General features: G+C 48.0%; 1 protein-coding gene and 2 non-coding genes across 3 annotated transcripts; all 3 read right to left on the bottom strand.

Moving 5' to 3' along the window:
• Positions 1–368: 368 nt before the first annotated feature.
• On the bottom strand, positions 369–14,979 carry DKC1 (dyskerin pseudouridine synthase 1). The gene is made up of 15 exons (XM_074206019.1): positions 14,872–14,979; positions 14,335–14,402; positions 13,873–13,959; positions 13,162–13,253; positions 11,399–11,583; positions 11,125–11,189; positions 9,634–9,760; positions 9,253–9,383; positions 8,661–8,804; positions 6,849–6,969; positions 5,756–5,874; positions 4,541–4,644; positions 4,130–4,187; positions 3,070–3,429; positions 369–2,797 (listed from the first exon to the last, which is right to left on the bottom strand). The coding sequence occupies exons 1-15, from the start codon at positions 14,885–14,887 to the stop codon at positions 2,729–2,731; spliced, it is 1,746 nt and encodes a 581-aa protein (XP_074062120.1). The 5' UTR covers positions 14,888–14,979; the 3' UTR covers positions 369–2,728.
• On the bottom strand, positions 4,285–4,413 carry LOC141503822 (small nucleolar RNA SNORA56). The gene has a single exon (XR_012473124.1). It is a non-coding gene; the product is annotated as a small nucleolar RNA SNORA56 (small nucleolar RNA).
• Positions 9,063–9,197, bottom strand: LOC141503814 (small nucleolar RNA SNORA36 family). Its single transcript, XR_012473117.1, has one exon. It is a non-coding gene; the product is annotated as a small nucleolar RNA SNORA36 family (small nucleolar RNA).
• Positions 14,980–21,536: the final 6,557 nt, after the last annotated feature.

Below are 21,536 nucleotides of genomic sequence, written 5' to 3'. Positions count from 1 at the left end.
AGGGCCGGTGCTCTAACCACTTATCCACCTACCCGCCCCACATCCAAGAATTTTTAACCACCTGCCTGGAGCTTTCAGGGAGCACCTCTCCCCCTCACCCTTCTTGTGTCCCAAATCCCTGGACTGATAAAGTAGATTTGCTTCCCTCAGGCAAGACCTGGGCTATGTCTTTCCCGCCCAGCCACAATCCAACCCGGTGCCAAGACACCACAAGCCCATTCAGCCAGTAAAGGCCTTTACCTAAAACACAGCTCCCACCGTGTCACTGAAATATAAAGCAAGATATCCACACACACCAAGTCTTTAATAACTCCAGAAGAAAGTCACAAAAAACATGAAATGCAATTTCTTTTGGAAGCAACCAAGAAATAATGTAGTCATCATGCCTGTTGCCTATTCAAGTGTTTAGCTGACTTTCTGAGCCCAGGCTCAGTGGATCCTTTTTGCCATCATCTTCTTGGCAGGGGTTTGCCATTTTCTTCTCCAGTTCATTTTATGGACAGATAAACAGGTGAAGTGATTTACCCAGGGTCACGCAGCTGGTGTCAGAGGCTGGATTTGAACTCAGGTCTTGCTGACTCCAGGCCTGAGCCTCTTAGGCCTTCTAGGGTTACATGTAAACTTATATTCTTGAGGTGACAGTTCAAAATTTGACTTGTGGTTATGTAACTTGAAAACAAAATCTGGTTTTCCAAATCTGACTCATCTTTCAAAGGTTTTTAGGGGGTAATTCAATTCTCTGGAAGTTCTCAAAGCTTAAAACTGCACTAAGGCCTTTTCCAGATCCCATCTCCAATCCGTGTCAGTCAACACAGAATTCTGGTTTCGGCACAGCTTGACTTCAGTGACTTAACCCAGTGGCTTCTGCCCCTTCTTTCATCTGCCCTTGCAAAAGACCCCAGGTGGTGATAGATACGAACATCACCTACTCAGTTTAGCTGTATTGGCACCCCAATGCAGTCCAGGGGCTTGCTTTGTCATTTCCAATTTGGACTCATTTCCCTCAAAAAAGCATCCAGGCCATTGCCTCTTTCAAATCTCGGTTAGCAAACTTTTCTTCTCAAGAACCTGACCAGTTCCTTCTTTGCCTTCCCCCTGACTCGGGCCCTCCTAGCTGGGGGCCAATTCTCAATATTTCCACTCACCTATTCAGTATGCCCCTCAAAATCACCTTTCAAATTGCCCCTCTCCAGTCTGTCACTAATATTTGTTTGGCACTTTTATTTTCATTTTCCATTTGAAGAAACTAAACCTAGAAGTCGACTCCTTTGAAATCTGAACATCGACTCAAACATTGGCTCTATGATTGATTACTGTTGGTCCTGTGCTTTTTGAAGACACTCATGTTGACATTTGGGGGTGGGGGTGGTGTGATGCCCAATGACAAGCAAATGAGATCTGTGGGGGAGGGGGTAGGCTGTGCAAATTGAGCAGCCTCATTTTGGAGCCACCCATCAAGATGACTTAAGATGACCCTAGAGTCAGGAGTTCAAGGAGCTGTGTGAACAAAGCCTCACATTCAGGGCTCTGTAAAAGTATTGAATTCACCCCAATTCCCTCCCAGAAGAGAAAACGTGGGGGACATGAAATCTACAGTAATTACTGGCCTGTCCAGCCCTCCTTCCACACACCCCCATATCCCCAAATTCCAGTCCAACTCCTTGCTGCAGTTGGAAGGGACTTGGGCGGCAGGGCCTGACTCAAAGGCCCCAGGTCCCTAGGCTGGCTATCTAGCCTAAGACTTTCAGCAAGGGAAGGGAGCTAGTTCTTCAAAACGCCAGATCTCCGGCTTCCCTATTCTATTCAAGGTCTCCTAAAGAGCTTTAAAAAACCAGGCAAGAATCCTTAAAAACTAATACTTATGTTTTATTATTTTTAATAAAAAGTAAATAAAAATTACAACTTTTCTCCTCCCCTACATTAAAAGATGGGATGGGTGCAGAACGTGTCCACAGGTGTGTGTGCCCATATGTACATATTTTCATACATATCTCTACACACGCATGCACACACAAATTACACGCCACCCCCCCCATCTCCAGTATCTGAGGGTCTGAGGTGGCTCAGAACATTAAGAACAGGAGAACAAACAGCCCCGGAGCCCTTTCCTCAAAGGCTCACCAATATCAAATTGAGAGCAGAAGCACATTCCACACCAGGCAACAAATTTGGAGAGGAGAAAGTGACTTAGCTCAGGAAGTCTGAGAAGAAGCTGCTGGGGGGGGGGGGGCTCCTTAGACATTAGGGGTCTCACAACCACAACCTGCACCACAGCTAACCCCCAAGAGCAATGGGGACTTCTGTCCTGTGCAAAACAGAAAGGCTCTAAGAACTTTTCAGCAAAGGAAAACAAGGAGAAAGCCCATTGAAACACCCTCAGTTCATGATGGAAAAGAGATAGAACACCAGTAAACGAAAAGGGTGGCTGCAGACGGCTACTAGGCGCTGCTATATGTGGCTAGTGTGACCATCTGCGGCTTGAAATGGAAGCTATAGTACACAATTGGCTACTTTGGGAGCCGTTTCTCACCCATGCCCTCGCCAATATCCTTAAAACAGGACAAGACAGGATTATCCTATCCCCACCTCAGAAGCCCCCAGTATATTCCAAGTAGCAGGGGCAATGGCATGCCACTGGCCACTCCTCCCTCCTTTGGGTGCATTGCTGTAGAGAGTGGCTTTTGTTCTCGGTTAAGGCTTCCATCACCTCCCCCAAACTGGCCACTCACTACTCCGAATCTTCGGCCATTAGTCGGGCTTTCTTCTTTTTCTTCTTCTTCTTGGTGCTTTCTGTACCCTAAAAGGAGGGGAGGCAAGAGGGCAGTCAGTTACAGGGTGATCAACACAACCAACACTGCCACTCTCATGCCCACTAAGCAACAGTTGGAACATTCCAGTCAGGGCCATCTTAACTGGGTCAAAGACAAGACTCCCCTTCCCCCTCCCCAAGCATTTAGGTTGGACTTGCCTGGCAGGCCCAACACTACACTATTTTCCTTCAAACAACCAGGAGGTTTTTCTTGAAAAGTGACGACCAAATAAGGCACCCCCCGGCTCTGGAATACATACCGAATCCTTCGATTTGCCTGGAATCTCCACCTCCACTTTAGCTTTTTTTTCTTTTTTGTTTTTCTTCTTCTTCTTCCCTTTTTTGCTGACTTCTGGTGGAGGAACAAAGGCTTCACCTACTTCATCTTCATCCTCTTCTTCAACAGCTTCTTCCTCTTTAACACTTTCTCCATCACTATCTTCCTCTTTTTCCTCCCTTCTCCTTCTTCCTACCTTTTCTTCCTCCTCTTCCACTTCACTGCCTTCTTCCTCACTGCTTTCTTCATCTTCTCCATTCTCTTCCCCATAATCACCATAATCACTGTACTCGGCTTCATCGTCGTCATCCTCTTCCTCCTCACTGTCCTCATCTCGTTTCCGCTACGTGAAAAAGAGACAAATCCAAAGTCAAACTCAAGAAGAGAATCCAACTGCAGAGGAACCAAAACTCCAAATGTATACCATTTTTTTCCCCCCAAGGCAATGGGGTTAAGTGGCTTGCCCAAGGCCACACAACTAGGTCATTATGAAGTGTCTGAGGCCACATTTGAACTCAGGTCCTCCTGACTCCAGGGCCAGTGCTCTATCCACTGCGTCACCTAGCCGCCCCTGGATACCATTTTTTCAACCTTCCTGTCTGTCCCTATGAGGGGAAAGTGATTCAGTGGCTAGAACCAAGGTCTTTTGACTTAGTCAAAGTGATTGGCCACCAAGCAGCCTGCCCAATTTGAGGGAGTGGCCTCATTCAGGGAACAAGAGAATTTCCTAAATTTCCTAACTCTTGCCCAAGTCCTAGTGATCAGATTGCAGCATGTTATTAGTCATGCCAAGCCTTCCTTTAGTGGGCTGTTCTCTTGCTGAGGCTCCTTGAATACTGAACTTTTGCTCTGGGAAGCAATGCCAGCTGCTTAGGTCTACTTTCTTGTTAATCAGAGAAGCCTCACTGGCCTGCCACTAGAGCTTGGCCCAGACCCTCAACGTTGAAACCAGGATACCCCACTGATCTTGGAGCTTCTTCCCAAGCATGCCCACTTCATAAAGGTTTAAAAGAATAGACCAAACAGCTAACAAAGTTTTGTACCTTCTTTGTCTTCATGGGTTCCTTCGGGACTGCAACTGGTTCTTTCTTCACACGTGCACTGAAAGAAAGGAGGCAGTTATGCTTGAAGCCCAATTCCCCGCCACTTGTCCTCCCCCCCGCCCTCCTCGAAGTGCCTCTACTCTTTCACTATCAGGTCATGTTTGGCAAGGCTGAAGCCCCCAGCAACACGGTGAGATGCTGGCCAGAACAGCTCACCATTTCCTTTTGCAGACTGACTCCCTCTGAAGTCACAAGAGAAACTAGAAAGGGATAACTGTCTGCACCCTGGCTAACTACGTGTACCCCGCCCCCGCCAGCTTCCCAGGCCACTCCTATTTACAACCCCTACCCCCAACCCAGTGTAGAACATGCCCTGGCCCAGTCTATAGCCACCCTGATGCTACAAATCACCTATAGTCAACATAGTCATCCTTCCAAGCTGTAGGCGTGCTGTCATTGGGCTTTCCATGCTTATCCAGGAGACCTTGCTTGATCATCATCTTCTTTTGACTTGCCTCATGAAGAAACAGAAAGCACATTTTCACAATTTTATTAAATGAGAAAACAAGCAATTTGAGACTGCTGAAATGAGAGGGCGTCTTCAAAATCCCAACTTTTGTTGGCATCCTGCAGAGCAATGACAAGGCAGAACAGCCTGGCCAAAGTCACAAAGCACATTCTACCATACCCTGGGAGCTCTTTTGAAAGAAAAGTTGCAGAGCCAATTGAGAGATGGGAAGGGCTGGCTCCTTTGGATAGTCACTGGCTGGGGAGGAAAATGTAAGACTAAAAGGGGGCGGGGGGGGGGGGGGGGAGAATACTATGTGATGATGGGCTTTGATGCCAAATAGAGCCTTTTTTTATTTGATCCTGGAGGGAAAATGAAGCCAGGGGTGTGTAGATCTGAGGCAGACAGTCACCCCCCCCCCAGCAGTTATTATAGTAGTTCAGGCATGGAGAGATGAGTCTGCAGCAGCTAAAGGAGGACTGAGAAAAGAGGGGAAGTAGAGGCCCTTTTCAAGGAGCTAATGTTAGCAGGAGGAAAAGTTCAAGCATAGTTTTATGAGGATGGCAAGAGGGAAGGGGGCAGGGAGACTGAATGGCAGCAATCATTTGTTCCAGTATCAAGATAACTGCCAGCAGATCTGCTTAAACACAATCACAACCCAGCCTGAAAACATTAAGGCAATATGTCAAATTCCCTTGGGAGTTGCTGCTGTGAAGATGGAGGCACTTCAAAGCAAATACAAATGAAAACCCTAAGATGGCAATGTTAAATTGGCAATGCTGTTGCATTTATACCTAAAGGTAACATATGACAAAAGACCCCCCCCAACCTCATGTGCTTTGGGAATCTGGCAACAGTGACAAGCTGACCATGACCCCATCATTGTTCCTCTTTCCCCTTCAATAAGAGAGCCAGTCCTGTGGCTGCCCACAGCCAATTATTATTTTGTACTGCTCAGCAGCTATCAAACAGTTGAGTGATTGGCCTTCACCCAGTCCCAGCCCCAAAACAGATTCCCTGAAAAGCAGAGAGCCACCAGAGAAGCCAAGGCTTACCAACAGTAGTCTATGCAAACACAAGCCTGAAAGACCCTCAAGCCACTGTCCAATTCAACTCACCTTTGGGCCCAGACCCCATTTCCGAGGGTAAGTGTCTCTCTCCATGATCACTCGCTTAATCTTGGCCACGATCCCATGGTCGCAAGTAGAAATCACTGCTGTTGTCATCAAGGCAATAGCTGCACAAAATGGGAGGAAATCAGTGCAAGAGAGGGCTGGGGGAACACCCACCACATCTAACCATTCCAAAATTCAACACAGAAAAGTAAACTAGGAGGAGGATCAGTGTTCCTACTGATTTCTCTATCACTTTCTTAGGACTGGTCCTGCAAAATGATAAACCAAGCCCACAGGGGCAATTTGTCTAATGTCCTCAGCCCTGAGGCCACACTGGGAGGGAAGCAAAGCCTCTGGGGCTGATCACCCATGTGGCCTGCACCTCAATTATAATGGGTTATTATACCCACACTTGGACAGAACACAGATTTCCTGGCGAAGGCCATCACTACATTTGTTCCCTGTGAGGACTAGGCTGAAGATGGTAGTAGTATTGGGAGCAGATTGCATCTTTCATCTCAATTGCTAGTGGGCCACCCACCTCCATTGACATCATCCTTTTCCTACAGGCAGGAACTCCCCACAAGAAAAACAAGAGCCTACAGCAGAACACACAGGAGGATGAGCACAGAGGCAGCCCAGCACAGAGAAATCACAACTCAAAACTACAGGAAAGGTCAGAGCAACACTCAGAGAATGGGTAAAGCCATCTCCCCCAAGAGCAGTATGACAGCCTGGGGGTGGCCGGGATGACAATTCCCCCTGAACTGTTCTGTAGATGGAAGGGTATTTCTGGTGACAGAAAAACCACTCCACAGCAACTGTCTTCTGGGGCAGATAGAATTTTCTTTCTTTCAGTTTTCCTCAAAGGCCCACCACTGAAAGCAGTGCTAAGAGCTGGAAGGGGGACATTGCCAGTGCTCTGGGCCTAACCAGAAGAAGTAGGAAGGGGAAAATAGCTCATCCAATGTGCTTAAGCTTCCAAGGAACCTTTTCTTTGCCTCTACTGGACTCCCCCAATATAAAAGAAAGGCTCATTATAATCGAAATCTGGTAAGTAGAGGACTTGGAAAGGGTTTTAGCTAGCTTCGCTTACCCACACAAATGGCTTCCCCTTTGGTAGTGATGACTACGACCTCCTGATTGACTTCGATGCCATCCTCATAGCGAAGAACCCCAGGAAGCATGATCTTTGCTCCATAACAGATAGCATTAACCTGGAGAAAGGAATCAAGAGATGAAAAACCCCCATTCCTCCCCAAACTGCAGAAGAGAAAGCCGTTTTGGCTGCTTGGGTTAGGGTTCTGAGATTTGGCAGCTCTCCCTATCAAGGTACAGCATCCAATGTTAGGCAACTCTCAGGCTCCGGGGCATTCCCCAGGCAGAGCAGTCAGTCAGAATGCCAAAACCTGGCCTGACTCCAAGGTTCACTCAAATCTCCCTCCCTGTGGGGCTGAGGAATTAGTCAACATCTAAAGTCATTGAGGATCTGTGCAGCCAATCACATCGTGTCACATGGACAAAGTCCTGGGTTGGGCCTCCAGCTGCCACTTCCTTAGCAAGCAATGCAAGGTAGATCAGATGGTCGCAACTCTCCAGGTCTAACACCTGAGGAGGTCCCCAGGTTTCCAAATGGCCTTTTTCCTCACTCCAGCTTTTCCCCAAAGACTTCTCCCTCCCAACTCTAGCCATGTCCCCCCTTTAGAAGTCAGCTGCCTCAATTTAGAGGCAGAGATCAAAGCTCAGAGCCTAAAACCCAAGGGGTGATACATGTAGGTGTGTATACCTGAGCATTTGCACACACCCCTCCCTCCTATTGAGGGCAAGAGCCAAGCCTTCTAATTGGGTTCCAGGATCCTCTTTCCATCTGGGCATTCCATCACCCCCAAACCAGAACAGCTGGCATCCCCTCTAGCACCCCATTCTTAGCCATCCTAAATTTGTCTGGTTAGCCATGGAATCCTTTAGCATTTACCACTGGATCCTCTGAATGAAATGATCTCAAGCTCTGAAGAACTTCAGACTCTCAAGGCCAACCCCTTTGGAGAGATGAAGCAATTGAGGTTGTGGGATAGCTAGGCCCAAGGTCCTGAGTGGCACATAAAAAACTTGAGACACTAAAGCTACCCACCCTGCACCTTGTGGCCCCATTGCTTAACTGTAACTGCAACAGCCTTCTGATCAACATGTCTCCCAGACTTGCTTCATGAAAAGACTGGAAAAGCAGCCAGGGACCTTGGGTACTATAAAATCACTACTTCCCTCTTTGTCCAAGTTTCAAGCTTCTCTGCTTTCTGGGTTCTCTAAGAACTCATGATCAGGAGGTAGGTGAAGCAGCCCAGTGTGGCTTCATAGAAGGACAAATGACTAATGAGAAGCCCCTCACCCCCAATCTTGGAGACTGGAAGGCTGGTTAGCATGGGCCTCTCTCCCTCCTTCAGGTTTACAAGGAACTTTGGATACCACGGAGAGGATCTAGGTGAGACAAGCCCCCTTTCCCCAAGTACTCCCAACTTCTAATTCTCCCGGATCAAGAAGCTGGCCCAGAGGAGCCAAGTTTCAAGTCCACCTTGGCTAACGGATCCTCACTAAGTTGGCTGGAGACAACTTTCTCAGACCAGAGTTGCAGGAGTCTTTCACCATCCAGTGAAATCACAGGTCCAGGACCTGCTGCTTCAATTGGGATATGAACTAAAGCGGATTCCCCAGCAGATCTGACAAGCCTCTATCAAAGGAAGCTTCCTGAGTGGGGTCATAGCTTTCTACCTTTTTCTTTTTCAACTGGACTCCATGCCTTTCTCCTTCCCTAGTTGTTTGCTCGGTTTTGTCCTCCCCCTTGCTCCACTGTGGATGGCGTACCTGGCACCTCTACAGAACAGCCCCCAACCGCTTTATAACCAGAACATACCGCACTGTCCTTCATGACCAGTCGCTTGTGGGAGGTCAGTAGCTTCTCCAGAGGATAAATAACTCTTCGAAGGTAACCCTCATCCTTGTAATTGTCATATTGCCACTGAGCATCTAACACATCGTGCATGGTTACCATGTGGTCCTGAAAGGGAGGAAGATGAGAATTAGGCACTAAGCCCTTGTTCTGAACTGAAACCAGAAATTCAAGCCCCCCCCCCCACCTTTGGTCTTTCATTCACCAAATATACCACACCCAACTTTACATTCTGTTCCATTCCAACTCAACTTGCTGTCACCTCCCAGCCACTAAACTCTTCAGTCTTGAGGACTTGTTAAAAAGTTCATGCCCTACAGATATTGAGAAAGTTCCCAGGGTGTGCACACCAGGGTCCAGGAGCAGCTCTGTAGGCTGGGTGATAAAGAGGGCAGAAGTAGTTCTCTCTCCTGCCCTTGTTTCATCCCCGCCACTCTTAATGTTCCAAAGTTAATTAACAGAACAGGGGAGTTTTCCTGTACTGAACTCAACACTTTGGAGATCTGGAACCTGGGGGTGTTTGAAATGGAGGTTCTCTGGAACCCCTCAACTGTACCTTCTCCCCCATAACCCCAGAGCGGATCCGGCGAAGCTCTTGCATCTGGCCTCCAACTCCAAGTAACAGACCAACGTGGACACATAATGTTCGAATGTAAGTTCCAGCCTCACAGCTCACCCAGAAGATACCTAATACATATTGGAGAAAAACAGATTTTTAAAAATTCCTAAGCCAATGTATGTGGCTTCTGTTGTTACCCTTCTTAGGGCATCTAGGAATCCTAGGTTAACAGCCAGGCATTTCCCTCTATTATTTTCAAATGACAAAACAAGCTCTTTACAGAAAATAGGATGTATGGGAATGATCCAGCCCCGCCCCTCTGATAGATTCCTAGTCAATTTTGAAAAACAAAAATCTCCACCAGGATATTTGATTTACCTAATCTTTTTTCGGGGTCATACTCTAACATCTTGCTCTCATAAATAGTACGGACTCGAAGTTGTCTCTTGACAGCAGCAATGAGGGGAGGTCGCTGGAATAGAGCTCCTGTCAAAGTTTCCAGTGCCTTAAAAAGAAAAAAAAAACTTTTAAGTATAATATACATCATGTAAGACAAATAAGTTTAAGGGGCAGAGTCCCAAAGATTCAAATCCCTGTCTCCCCCAAAAGGCTGATTAAAATTTATAGCATCCTTGAAAAATGTTAAACTCCTTTCTAAGCTTTGTCACATCTTGGGGCTAAGTGGCTTGCCCAAGGCCACACGGCTAGGTAATTATTAAGTGTCTGAGGCCAGATTTGGACTCAGGTACTCCTGACTCCAGGGCCGGTGCTCTATCCACTGTGCTACCTAGCCACCCCTTGCCCTTCATTTTCAAAGAAGACCCTGACATCAGGGAGGTGATGGCATGACAAGCTGGTGAAGTGGATGGGGGGGGGGGGGGGGGGGCCCCGCGCCTGTGGGGCCCTGCTAAATCTCCAGTCTGGCTTTCTCCACCAGAGCCATCTGGTTCCGGTGGCCAGAAATGAATCAGGATGCCTGGAGATGACCCTGGATGTGAAGCAATCATAGTGAAATGACTTGCTCAAGGGTCACACAGCTAGTAAGTGGCAAGGTTGGATTCCAACTGCAGTGCTCTCTCCAACGCACCACCTAACTGCCTTCTTATTAACAACATCACCCATTTAGGGTATGTTTTCCCATGCCTTCTCAAGTCAAGTTTATTTTTATTTTTTTATTTAAGGCAATGGGGTTAAGAGTGACTTGCCCAAGGTCATACAGCCAGACAATCATTTAAGTGTCAGAGGCTAGATCCAAACCCAGGTCCTCCTGACTCTAGGGCTGGTGCTCTATCCACTGCACCACCCAGTTGGCTCCCCTCAAGTCAAGTTTAATGATAAACTTGGCACCAGTAGAGGGCAGAGGAATGATTTCCACATCATACAGATTGGGATGGTGGGGTAAAGAAGCATGGGGGCAAAGTTAAAAGTACCCTAGTCCCTGAGAGAGTTCCCTCACCTACAGTAGTTGTACAATCTAAAACGATCACAGCAACCCTTAGGTAAGGCTCAAGAAGGCCCAGGAAGGCCAATTAGCAAAGCTGTGCACTGAAAGAAAATGTGGCCATATGCTGGGCTGGTGACAGTGGAGATCCAGCTGCGCAATAAATTACTCCCAAGTACCAACAGCAGGAAGCAAGAGAAATGACCCAAACTCTCCATGTGATTGAAGCCATAGGAGACATGCTACTAAAGCACTGATAGGCGCTGGGCCCAAATGAATGGACACTTCCCTGCCTTTGAAGAAAATAGAGAAACAAATACAAAGCAAGACTGTTTAGGAGAGCAACCCCCAAGGAGTGAATGGTAGTTCCAATTCTTACCGATGTGAAAAAGGGACAGTGACAGCAGTTAATACCTCCAGTGCCTTACCCTGGAAAGTTGAACCTCACTTTCAATAGCATTGTGAAGTCGGATAACTCCCACATACTCTTTGCCTGAAAAGAGAAGGACATTGAGGTGAGGTGGGGCAGGGCATGGATTAACTACCCAGGGCTGGGTCAAGCAGCTTCGTTCCTAGTGGTGCAGGATGTCAGAAAGATGTTTAAAGGAAACATGACTCAAGAGCTCACACCAAGCCTACCAAATTGAAACTACCCCTCACCTTATTTCAACAAGGAGAAAACCTCAAAACCAATCAGCATACCTGCACTCTGTTGAGATTTGACCAATCGGGTGGCTCGTTCTATGCACACAATTAAACAGCCAGTCACCTTCGGATCCAAAGTACCACTGTGGCCTGTCTTCTCAACTCGGAGTATTCGCCGGATCCACGCAACTACCTCATGGGAAGAGGGATTGGAGGGTTTGTCAAGGTTAATGAAACCTGTCCTAGAATGAAAATTTTTTTATAATTAAGATATTAGCATACCACCTCTTTCACCCCAAAGTACCCCGCCTTTCTCCCCCCCTTGGCACAAGGCCCCCAAGATCACCACCCAGATCACCACCCAAAAGGTCAGTTTACCAAGTTTAATGTTACCCACCCCAGTAGTTTGCCAACAAAATGGCTTTCAATGGTATTAAATGGTACCACAGTGAATGTGGACTTGAAAATAAACACAAACTAAACGTAAAATTGGTCTGAAAATGTCATTAAAAACTTAGCAAGAAAGTACCTTACTATCAAGAAATCTCTGACAACTGGGAACAATGGATAGGATAGCTCACCTTGTAGACTGATTCACAGCAATCATCACATTCCCCTTTACTTAAAAAAATTCGAGTTTTGTTTCTAAATTCACTGCCTTGTTTGAAAAGGCCTTTGAAATTTGCCAAAAACTCATGGAACTATTTTTTTTTTAAATTTACTATAAAAGCACATCAGGATGACGAGCTAGCGTCATATTTTCGTTTCTTCTGTTTTGGTACTTGGACTAGGTTCATGGAGGTTTGTTTCATCATCAGTTGGTTATTAATACTTTTTGCTTTCTTGTCTCTTCAAACTTCCCGATTTTACCCAATTATCCTTAAAGGGTGTTGATACAAAAAATGTATTTGTAATTAAAAAAAAAAAGAATAGAGATGGACAGATTATTTTATACACAGTGCCAAGAACAGACGACAATCAAGGGAATGCATTCAAAGATCGATTGTAGACCAAGCAACAAGCTATGCTTCTGGTCGTCAGATCGATTTCTGACCAATAACCAATATCTGCATGGTCGAATGCACATGTTACGCATGACCAGTACAGAATGCACACATTGTCAATTGGCTTGCTGTGGGTGCTCGTCTGCCATTGCTTTGGTTATAGTAGGAAAATCTGACAAACTCCACTTGCCCAAATTCAATCTCTTATGGAAATTTTTTGTCACGTGGAGGACACTCTCCATAGTGCTGGGTGGCTGCCCCCTCCCCCTCCTGGCCTTCAGGCTGTTGGGGTGTGGAGGAGCAGGCATGTTTGGCAATGTTTCAGGTGCGCAAGAGATGAGATTCACCACAGGGTAATTGCTGCTCAGTGAGAAGCACATGAGTTGTGAAGCTCTCACTGCATACAGCTCCCTCTCTCCCTCTCCTCCTGAAGTGCGCAAGATAAGGGCAGATAAAACACAGGTACATTTAGTGAGCGGAAGGATCTCCAAGAGAACCAATGTCGTACCTGCTGAGTCAGCAGAACTCTTTGCCATTGTATTCATTCAGGTGTCATGCCACAGGCAGTCTGCATGGACACAGTTCTGTTCTACATGTGATCTTGGCTAGAAGAGGATTTTACCTGCCAATTGTCCCCTTTTGGCATCTGCTTCCCTCCTATCTTGAACTGAAAACAAGGGGGTGATAGTACTCTAGAACTGCTACTTATTTGGAATGATTTTCGGAATGGTTATCTTACAAGAGCAAAACTACAAGACATGCAGAAGATTTGAACCACATCAGTACCGAAAAGTCACTTCTGCTGCACTGACTTACCTGATATAGTCGGTAATTTCTCTCTTGAGAGGGTTAGATCCAGAAGGGAGGGGAGTATAGTGGGTTGTCCTTACATTTAGTTTATCAAAGTTCTAAAATGTGATGACAAAGAACACTAATCAAATTTAATGAACAATTCTTACTTTTTTTGATAGACCCTTTCCTAGCCCAAATGGGTCCCCTGGAAATGGACTTCCTTTTGTTTTCTTAGCACCATATAGATCTACCAAATGTTTCCATTTCAAAAGTCTGACCTTAGTTGGCATCATTTTGAACATTAAAAATGTGTTTCTGAAGAGAGTAGAAGGGAGATGATTGTCTCATGGGCAAGTTTTGTCTGCCCTCCACTGGCATTGTAGAAGATGGCTATAGTCTTTGGGGCAGGCTTCATGAACAAGTCAGCAGGAGGAAAAATTCAGCAACCCTCTCCCCAACACTTTAGACAATGCACAGTGCCCCTCAGAGTTTTTGTTTAAAAACACATTAAACCAAAAGAGCGTCAAGATAGTTTTATAGGAGACAGATGGAAAATAGAGAAAATTATCTTTCTAGTATCCAATGAGAACCCCCCTCCCCCAAAATGCACTACCCTGAAGCCAGTTTATACTGTTACCTGAAGTCTGGCTGTCCTTAAGACTTACTTTATAAATTAAAATATACAAATCCCCAAAGCCCATGTGGGAAACAAGGCAATGATTTAGTGTTCCTTACCTTTAGTAGTAATGGCCACTGAGATGTGTCCAACTGAACCACTTTAGATTCCGGTTTGATGAAGAATTCTCCCTCATGTTGTAGCTCCTGAAGGAAGTGAGAAAAGCCCCCCCCCCCACCCCGCGAATGACTTTTCGGATGACATCGCTTTCCTCTCTATGCAGGTAGGCCAGAAAATGCCAAGCCTAGCTCCTGGTCCCAACCTCCCTCCTTGCCTGCTTGTGGCCCCCAACAGGAACAAAGAGAAACCCCCAAAAAGGGCTGGCCAGGTGTGATCCAAACAGTAGGCCAGAAACAAGGGAGAAAGCATGGCAGAGGGCTTGGGTTTGCAATCGCTAAGTGCCCCAGGGAGGGTGAGAATCCTCGCTGCAGCCTGGGCAAGGAGCACCCCAGTCTGCTATTTTCCTGGGGGGGGGGGGGGGGGCGGTGTCCCATGGGCCAAGGCCCAGGCCCTGTACTCACAGCCACGTCCTCTTCTGCTAAGACTTTGCGCTCCTTTTTCTTCTTGTGCTTCTTGGTCACGATGACGACTGGAAGAGAAAGAGAAGGGGGGTAAACTTGAGCGGGGCAGGAGAGGCCTGGGACCCCAGGGAGGCGGCGCACGTGGGCCACCACGTGGCTGCACAGGGCCGGGAGCCCCAGCGGCCCCCCCCCATCCCCGCGCACCCCCCGCCGCTGAAGGGCAGCATGGGGGGGGGGGGCGCAAGCTGCCCCGCGGGGCCCCGGAGGCCGGGTGGGGGCCAGATCGGGCCGCTTGCACGCCCCGCGGCTCCCGCCACCCGCCCCGGCCGGCTGCCCAGCGCGGCCCGTTCGCGGGGCCCCGAGCTCGGGCGGCGGCGGGAGCCGCGGGCCTTCCTGGAGCGGCGCAGCCGCGCACGCGCCCGCCCGTCCACCCGCGCCCACCTCCGGCGGGCCGCGGATCGCGGGCCGGGCGCCCCCGCGCCGGGCCTCCGGGCGCAGCTTCCGCGCGGCCGTGGCCCTCGGCCGGGCCCCGCTTACCGTCGGCGTCCGCCATGTTGCCGGTCCCGGCCAGGGGCCTCCGGGCCGCGTGCTGTAGGTCGGCACGGACGGGAGCGACTGATGGCAGCGCACCTCCGTCCCGGCAGGCCCCGCGAGCCCCAGGGCCCGCCCTCCCGGCGCCGGCCGGACGCGTGACGTCACGAGCCGCACGTCAGCGCCGGGCGGGGCCGCACCGCGGCCCGCCTGCTCCGGATTGGCTGCCGGGCCGGAGGCGCGCTGCACGGGCCCGCCCCGGCGGCCTGCGGCCCTTGGGGCGTTGGGGTTGGGGGGGAGCTGGGAAGCGCGAGCCAGAGGCGGGGCCGTCCGCCTTCCTCGCTGCCCGCACGGCGGCACTCGTAGGCAGCGGAGAGCGGGAGCCGCTCAGCGCCTCTGGGGTTTGCAGACGCTGCCAAGGGCCCAAGGGAGCCAGATAAAGCACACCCCAGATGGGGGGGGGGGGGGGAGAAGAAGCTTCCCAGGGGACCTGAGCACATGCATCCGGCGGGGGGCACGGCCAAGAGGGCGCCTGGGGACCCAAACGACGGCGGAGGCCTTGGCGAGCCCCGCGGGCGGGGGGCACGGTGGGAAGCTAGAAGCCATGGCACTCGATCGGCGTGCTGGCCCCCCGAGGCCAGAGGGCCCGAGTTCAAACCAGCCCAGCCACGTGCACCCCATGGCCTTCAACAAATCAGGTTTGTGTAAGAATGGAGGAGCAGGCAGTAGGGCAGATCGGGAAACATCAAAGGTGGCGACAGCGTGGAGAGCCTAGGCCCTCCGAATGGCAGTGCACAGAAATGAGGGGTGGTGGGAGATGGGCGAGATAGATTGGGGAGGCAGCGCTGAACAGGGGAGCTCCAAGGGCCAGCCAAAAGAGGGAGGCTGGGAAATGAATGGCATTTACAGTGAGGGTGATGGCAGTGGAATGCAGTGAAAGGAGCAGCAGGAAGGCACATGATAAATGGGAGTAGAGAAATGAACTGGGGGGAGCAGCCAGGTGGCACAGCATAGAGAGTACTGGACCTGAGTTCAAATCCTTCCTAATGACCTGGCAAGGCGCTTAACCCCATGGCCCTGCACAAACCAAAAGAAAAGAAATCAACTGGCAAGAAGAGGGAAGGTACCAGACAAGGATAGCTGAGCTCTTGGGGATGGGGATGGGGGTGGGGGGTGGGAAGAGGTGCTTTTGAGGCAAACAGATACTTTTAGCCAAGACAAATCTACTGAATTCCTCCCTGTCTTCCACCTCCTACATCCAACAGCAGCAACGATAACCCCAGAGACTATCCCAGCTTACATTCTATCCAACATGCTAGCCCCTTTCAGAAGCACAGGAAATTGGGGGAGCAAAACTCCCTCCAGTCTCTACACCTCTGAATTCTAGACTTAACCTCTCAAATCCTAGTCTTCTCTCTGTTCCATGAGAACCCAGTCTTTTGTTTTTTGCTCCAAGAAGAAACACAAGTGAGGCAACTAGTCCAAAGTACGATCTAGCTCCAATTCCTAGAGAAACTGTCACTCAGCAACCTAAAGTGACTCTCTCTAGCCAGGTAAACTGTCCATGAGTGTGGCTTTTCCCAGTTGCCACCCCTTTGTACTTGCCACCTGACCATACAGCCCACCTCTCCTGAATCTACAGGGGAGAGCAGCTTAATCTTCAAGATGATGCTAATTCAACATTAGATGGGTCTCCCAAAAACATTTCCTGCCTAGATTGTTCACAGGACTAGTATGTAGAGCCTTCCACAAAAGTCCTCAAACCACTTCAACAAACATTTACAAAGTGTATGGGCCAGGAACCCAAACAAAGCTCTGTACCTTAATCTCTAAAGGCTTTGGCCTAGCCTCGGAGAATTCAGTGAAGAAACCTGGGCAAAAAGTGATATGTGCAATGGGATAGAGGAGTCTGGGACACATGGAGAGGCAGAAGCAACGAGAATTGACTTGGACTGGTTAGAATTGGCCAACTTGTCTGTTCATCTGCCTCAACTCTTTCTCTGCTCCAGTTTATCCTCCACTGAAAGTGATCTTCCTAAAGTGCAAGGTCTAATCATGTCATTCCTCCCACACATGAAACTGCTGTGGCTCCCTGTCACCCTCAGGAGCAAATACAAAACCCTCTGTTTGGCATTTAAAGCCCTTCATAACCAGCCCCCTCTTACACTCTTCTTATACCTTGTTCCCTGGCATATCTTCTAACAGTCCCAGGGACACTGGCCTCCTGGCTGTTCTGCAAATGAGACCTTTCATCTCTCAGTTCCACAGATTTTTTTCTGTGTTCCCCACATGCCTAGAATATTCTTCTTCCTTAACTCCATCTCCTGGCTTCCTTTCAGTCCCAACTCAAATCCCCCTAAACCCTCATGAATTTGATTGCCTTCCATCTTTGTTTCCTATGTATCCGAGATAGAGTTTGCTTTGCAGCTCTTTTGTCTCCCCATTAGATGATAAGCTCCTTGACAACAGGGACTATTTTTGGCCTCTTTAAAAATCCCCAGTGTTTAGCACAGTACCTGGCCCATAACAGGAGCTCAGGGAATGCTTCCTGATTGATGAAGGATTGAGGTTAGGAGCTTGGGTTCTAGAGGGATAGGGGTACCCTCAAGAGAAAGAAAGAAGTTCAGAGGAAAGGTGAACTTCAAAAGAGAAATGGGGAGTTGTCTTTGGGGCATGTTGTTTGCTATGCTTCTGACCCAATAATATTTAGCAGGCAGTTGGGAACAGAGGCCTATTTCTGGGGGAAACAGATAAAAGTTAGATATGGAGATTTGTGAATCAGCTATAGTGATGTGAACTAATGAAGTCACTGACTATATATAAGAGAGACCTAGGACAGAGATCTATGACATCCATCCATCCACACACATAGATCAAATCCCAACAAAGGAAGCTATTTTTCCCAGCTTTCTTATCTCCTTTTCCATCTGGCCAGTTCTGCATTTTAAAGCATTCTTCTCCTCAATAACTTTTTGAATTGTTTTATCCATTTGATCTATGCTGCTGCTTTTTAACACGTTATTTTCTTCAGCATTTATTTGGATCTTCTTGACTAAGCTGCTGACTCAGTTTTCATGTTTTTCCTGCATTTCCCTCATGTCTCTAACCAATTTTTCCTCTACTTCCCTTACTTGATTTTCTAAATCTTTTTTGTGCTCTGTCATAGCCTGAGTCCAACTTCTATATTTCTTGGAGTCTTTAGATGTAGGAGCTTGGACTTTCTCATCTTCTGAGTATAAATTTTGATCCTCCATGGGACCAAAGTAATTATCTATGGTCAGGTTCACTTTTTTTTTCTGTTTCCTCATTTCCCCAGTCTGTGCCTGGTTTTGGGGTGCTTCCTGAGCTTTTGAGTATTATTGGGACACCCCCACAAGGACCTCAGTATATGAGACTCTGACTGCTCTCCTGTCTGTTGAATGGCCACGAGCTCACCCCCCTAGGGCCCCAGACTGCGACTAGAGTCTGAATATAATCAAAGTCCCAGACTCTTGGCCCAGGGACAGACACAGATCTCAGTAGTCTCCCTCCACTCCCTTACCTTCCATGGGCTGAGTGTTCAGAGAGCAGCTGCCAGGTGGCTGCACAGGCCTGCTTCCATTTCCTGGGATCTGGGCTGGGTGGAGGGCTGTGGCCACGCTGAGGAGGGCCATGCTGGCCTGGGCTTCATGCATGCTGTGGCAGAGGTCTCCCTGCTGATCTTCCAAGTTGTGGGTGGTGCTCCCTGGGATGGCAGGTCAGGAAACTGCTTCTGCTGCCAGGAACCAGGGCTCCCTGGGGCTGTTCCTAGAAGGCTGAAGCTCCTTTGCTCTGGCCCTCTGCTGCCTCCAACCCCATAGATCAGAACTTCCCCACTCTTTTCCAGGTTACCTTGGGCTGCAGAATTGCCTCACTGGATCTTTCTGTGGGTTCCGTCTCCCCAAAATTTAGTGAGAGCCATCATTTTGAAATATTTTGGAGAGAGCTCCTGAGAAAGGTGTTCTCCTGACACCATCTTGGCCTCTAAAAAGGATTCCCATCCAAAGGAATCTAGTAGGAAAGATCAGAAGAATTAGTAGAGATCACTATCACAAAAACCCAGAGAGAATATTCAGGGGGAGAGGGCTGTCAACTGTATTCCAGAGACTGGAGGAAAGATGAGGCCTTAAGAGAAGGACCTTGGATATGGTAACTAAGAGATCATTGGTAAAGTGTTGGGGTGAGAATGGAAGCCTGGTGTAAAAGGTGGAGAAACAAGAGGGGAGTGAAGGTGTGGAGGCATCCACTGAAAACAATATGGTCTAGGAGTTTGGCTGGGAAAGTGAAAAGAGGCTTAAGACAATTCCTAGAGGGCCAGGAGGATCAAATGAGAGCTTCATAGTGTTTTGTTTTGAAAAGTTGGCGGAGACCTGGCTTTGTAAGAGACGAGTCAGATGCTAAAGAGACAGTGAAAATAAAGAGTGGGAGTAGATGGTTGCAACAAGGGTCCTGAGGACAGGGGAGCAATTACTTAGTATAATTACTTAACATACTGTACCTTCTCCATGCTCTTCTATTGACCTGTGGGTGATGTGCAACTTTAAGCTTCAAAGACTGGGCTCTTTCATGGCATCTAAGAGCAATAGAAAAATATTGCTATTAAAAAATACGAGCCTTCGTTTATGAAAAATGTCTGGAGTCATTCAAAACACTCCCTAATTTCCCAAAGGCAATCCAGTTTGTTTTCTTCCTCCAAATCAGTCCTCGGCCCAGTTTGTGGTTCATCCTCATGGTCCGGCCCAGATCAGGGTTCCAGATTCACAAGATCTGGGGAGCTGTCCATCCTGTTCCATATCTTTGTCTACACAATGGACTTTCTCGATCTACTTAAGTTTTCCCTCTGCGGATGGCAAGACCTTTGAGGGATGAAAATCTTGGTGGAGGCATGGCAGTATTCCAGGCTTTAATGTGATTGACCCAAGACCATCTGTCAACAGGAACATCTGGAAGTCCTCACCATCTATAGAGATTCCCTGAACAGCCCCCACCACACAGTCTCCGTGCCAGAGGCAAATACCTTTGAGTGAAATGATGAGCAGATGCTGTTTTCCTAGTTCATACTTGCTGGGTCATAATGGGGTTATCACAGTTACTTGTCTTACTGTGCTCATCAAGGAATCTTTTATGACTGTTTTAGAGTCGTGGGTAGACAACATATTGGAGGAGGCTTTTAAGGGAACTCTTTGTGCAACCAAATCAAATTCCAAATTTACACTAACAACTCTTTTTATTTATTGAAGGCCATGGGGGGGGATGAAACGACTTGCCCAAGGTCTCACAGTTCGGCAATTATGAAGTATCTGAGGAAGGATTTGAACTCAGGTCCTCCTGACTCTAGGGCCGGCGCTCTACCCACTGCGCCACCTAGCTGGTGCCTCAAGGAAGAAGCAGAAGCTAACATGTGCCAGGCAAGTCAAAGCACTCCCACCACTGCCTGGTCAATCACTTCCTCTTAGACCCTAATGAAGACAAAGGAGGACCTTGAGTCCTAGAACTTGGAGTCTACTTCCAGTGGGTGCCCTGGAGACATCATTGAAGAGAGCAATCACTGTGGAGAGGAGGCAACTGCTGACCAACTGCCACCAAAGGGCAGGGAAATGCCCTCTCCCAGAACTCAGCCCAGCTGTCCTCTTCCTGGGAAGCAATCCCCCAGAGATATCTCCTTCAGGGGCTGTAGCCAGAGTGGTGGAAAATCCAGAAGAGAAGCCCTTGACCTTGGCAAGCGGTTCTACATCAGAAACTGATGTCATTTGATCTGCTCCACCTATGTCCCCTAAGGCCCATGGGCCTTACCCATCTGATTTCTAGTTAGAAAGTTTCCACTAGTCCTGTCTCCTCCATCTGAAAGCAAGGACTGACTTCCTCCTCTCTTTGTCCCTCCAATGCTTAGTGCAGGTTCTTGCACATTCTAATTGCTTCTTAAATTTTTTTTTCCTTCTTTCAATAAACAATAAACACTTTTTAGCCACTAAAGCTTTGCTCTTTCTGTCATTGAACAAAATCTGCTTCCTTCTACTTTCGTCTAGGTTGTTTTTTTTTTTTTTTTAGTTTTTAAAAGGCAATGGGGTTAAGTGACTTGTCCACAGTTACACAGCTAGGTTACTATGAAGTGTCTGAGGCCGGATTTGAACTCATTTGGGTCCTCCTGACTCCTCCACTGTGCCACCTAGCTACCAAAGGTTGCTTTCAATGCCAGTGTTGGTTACTCTCAGCAAGATTGTGTGGATATGGACAAGGAAATATGTGGAGGGGTCAGGAATTATCTTCTTGATCACTTTTCTGGATAATTACAAGGCCCCTGTGCCTCCCTCCCCCTAACAAGTACTATCCTCTTCTCTTTTAGATAAGTTGAAACTAGATCCCTCAGCACCCTCAAAACTGTTGTTGCCTAGAACATGGCACAGCCTAGTGTAGATTTTAGAGTACAAACGTGGCAGCTCCATTGGAATTTGTGGAAAAAAGTTATAGAAATCTTTACAGACCTTTTCTATACAGTCCTCACTCTTAAATGCCCTCAGGATGATCTAATTCTGTCTCTTGCCAAACTTCCTATACATTGGTTTTTCTCTCTGCCACCTCTCAGTTTTATTCACAACATTGCTTCCAGTATCTTCCTTTTTTTTTTTTATTCACTTAAGGCAATGGTGTCAAGT

Source organism: Macrotis lagotis, chromosome X (genome assembly GCF_037893015.1).
Source record: "Macrotis lagotis isolate mMagLag1 chromosome X, bilby.v1.9.chrom.fasta, whole genome shotgun sequence".
In the NCBI taxonomy this organism is placed as follows: Eukaryota; Metazoa; Chordata; class Mammalia; order Peramelemorphia; family Peramelidae; genus Macrotis; species Macrotis lagotis.
The sequence above is the reverse complement of the archived record's forward strand: the minus strand, read 5'-3'. Positions and strand labels throughout refer to the sequence as shown.